General features: G+C 35.1%; 1 protein-coding gene across 1 annotated transcript in view; it reads left to right on the top strand.

Moving 5' to 3' along the window:
* caln2 (calneuron 2) overlaps positions 1-1,159 on the top strand; it is a 43,659-nt gene that overhangs the window by 15,805 nt on the left and 26,695 nt on the right. The window contains exon 3 of the mRNA XM_014016911.1: positions 739-882. Coding sequence (XP_013872365.1) covers positions 739-882 — 144 coding nt within the window. The remainder of the gene's footprint in view (positions 1-738; positions 883-1,159) is intronic.

Raw genomic sequence — 1,159 nt, forward strand, 5'->3', positions numbered from 1 at the left:
TTATTATTCAAATCAACCTTTCAAACATGCAAGTGCTGATTTAAAGAGTTGTAATAAAAACCTATTGCCCATTAAATGAAAATCAAAAAGGTTTGATGACTTCAGTTCAACTTTTGCAGAACCGTTATGCGTAATTATGACCAAATAGTAAAATATAACACAAAATAAAAAATGATGTAACTGCCAGTAATGTACAATAATCATCATTATCATCATCATTATTATTACTTATTTTGGGGGAGTTTGATGTTGTGAGCATTTGTAGTCTAATTATCAACACTTGCAAGAAAATGATGATATTATGCAGAGAAATAAAGATAAGATACAAAAATAGATAAAAGCAAGCCTGAAAACATTAATCTGAATTAACACAAGAAACTTTTTGACTAGCTAGGTAATTGCTTTGGAGAAATAGAGTCTAAAAAATGAAATAATTAAATTAAATTAATAAATGAGGAAAAATGCACCTCATTAGCTCACACAACACGCACACACACACACAAATAAACTGAAACGATCACTCAGTCCATTATGTTCCAGTCCAAGCCTTTTGGGAKAGTAGAACAAAGACAAAGGAGTTAATTAATTATCTTTATAATGAAACATCAACATGTAAATCAAAACAGGAAGTTGGAGAAGTTTTCTTGTTTCAAACATGCTATTCTCAAGGTAAAACTGAAAAGAGACACAGAGACGAGCAGTAACGTGCAGTGACGTTGTTGTATGTTTGCTGTGCAGAGATCCGTGAGGCGTTCCGCGTTTTGGATCGAGATGGGAACGGTTTCATCTCCAAACAGGAGCTGGGGATGGCCATGCGCTCGCTGGGTTACATGCCCAGTGAGGTGGAGCTGGCCATCATCATGCAGAGACTGGACATGGATGGTGAGACGCTGCACCAGTGTGCACAGAACACAAAGAAACATATGGAGGACATGTCACTGTTGATCATAAATGTCTGTATGTTGTATATGAAAATATGTGACTCATCACATCAAACTGAGGATTATATAAAATTTTGTGAAAATGACCTAAGCTTATTTTCAGATTCTGGCTTGTTAAAGGGGACATACAGTGGTTTGCAAAAGTATTCATACCCCTTGAACTTTTCCATATTTTGTCACATTACAACCACAAACATAAATATATTTCACTGGAATTT

Source organism: Austrofundulus limnaeus, unplaced genomic scaffold, assembly GCF_001266775.1.
Source record: "Austrofundulus limnaeus strain Quisiro unplaced genomic scaffold, Austrofundulus_limnaeus-1.0 Scaffold157, whole genome shotgun sequence".
Lineage (NCBI taxonomy): Eukaryota > Metazoa > Chordata > Actinopteri > Cyprinodontiformes > Rivulidae > Austrofundulus > Austrofundulus limnaeus.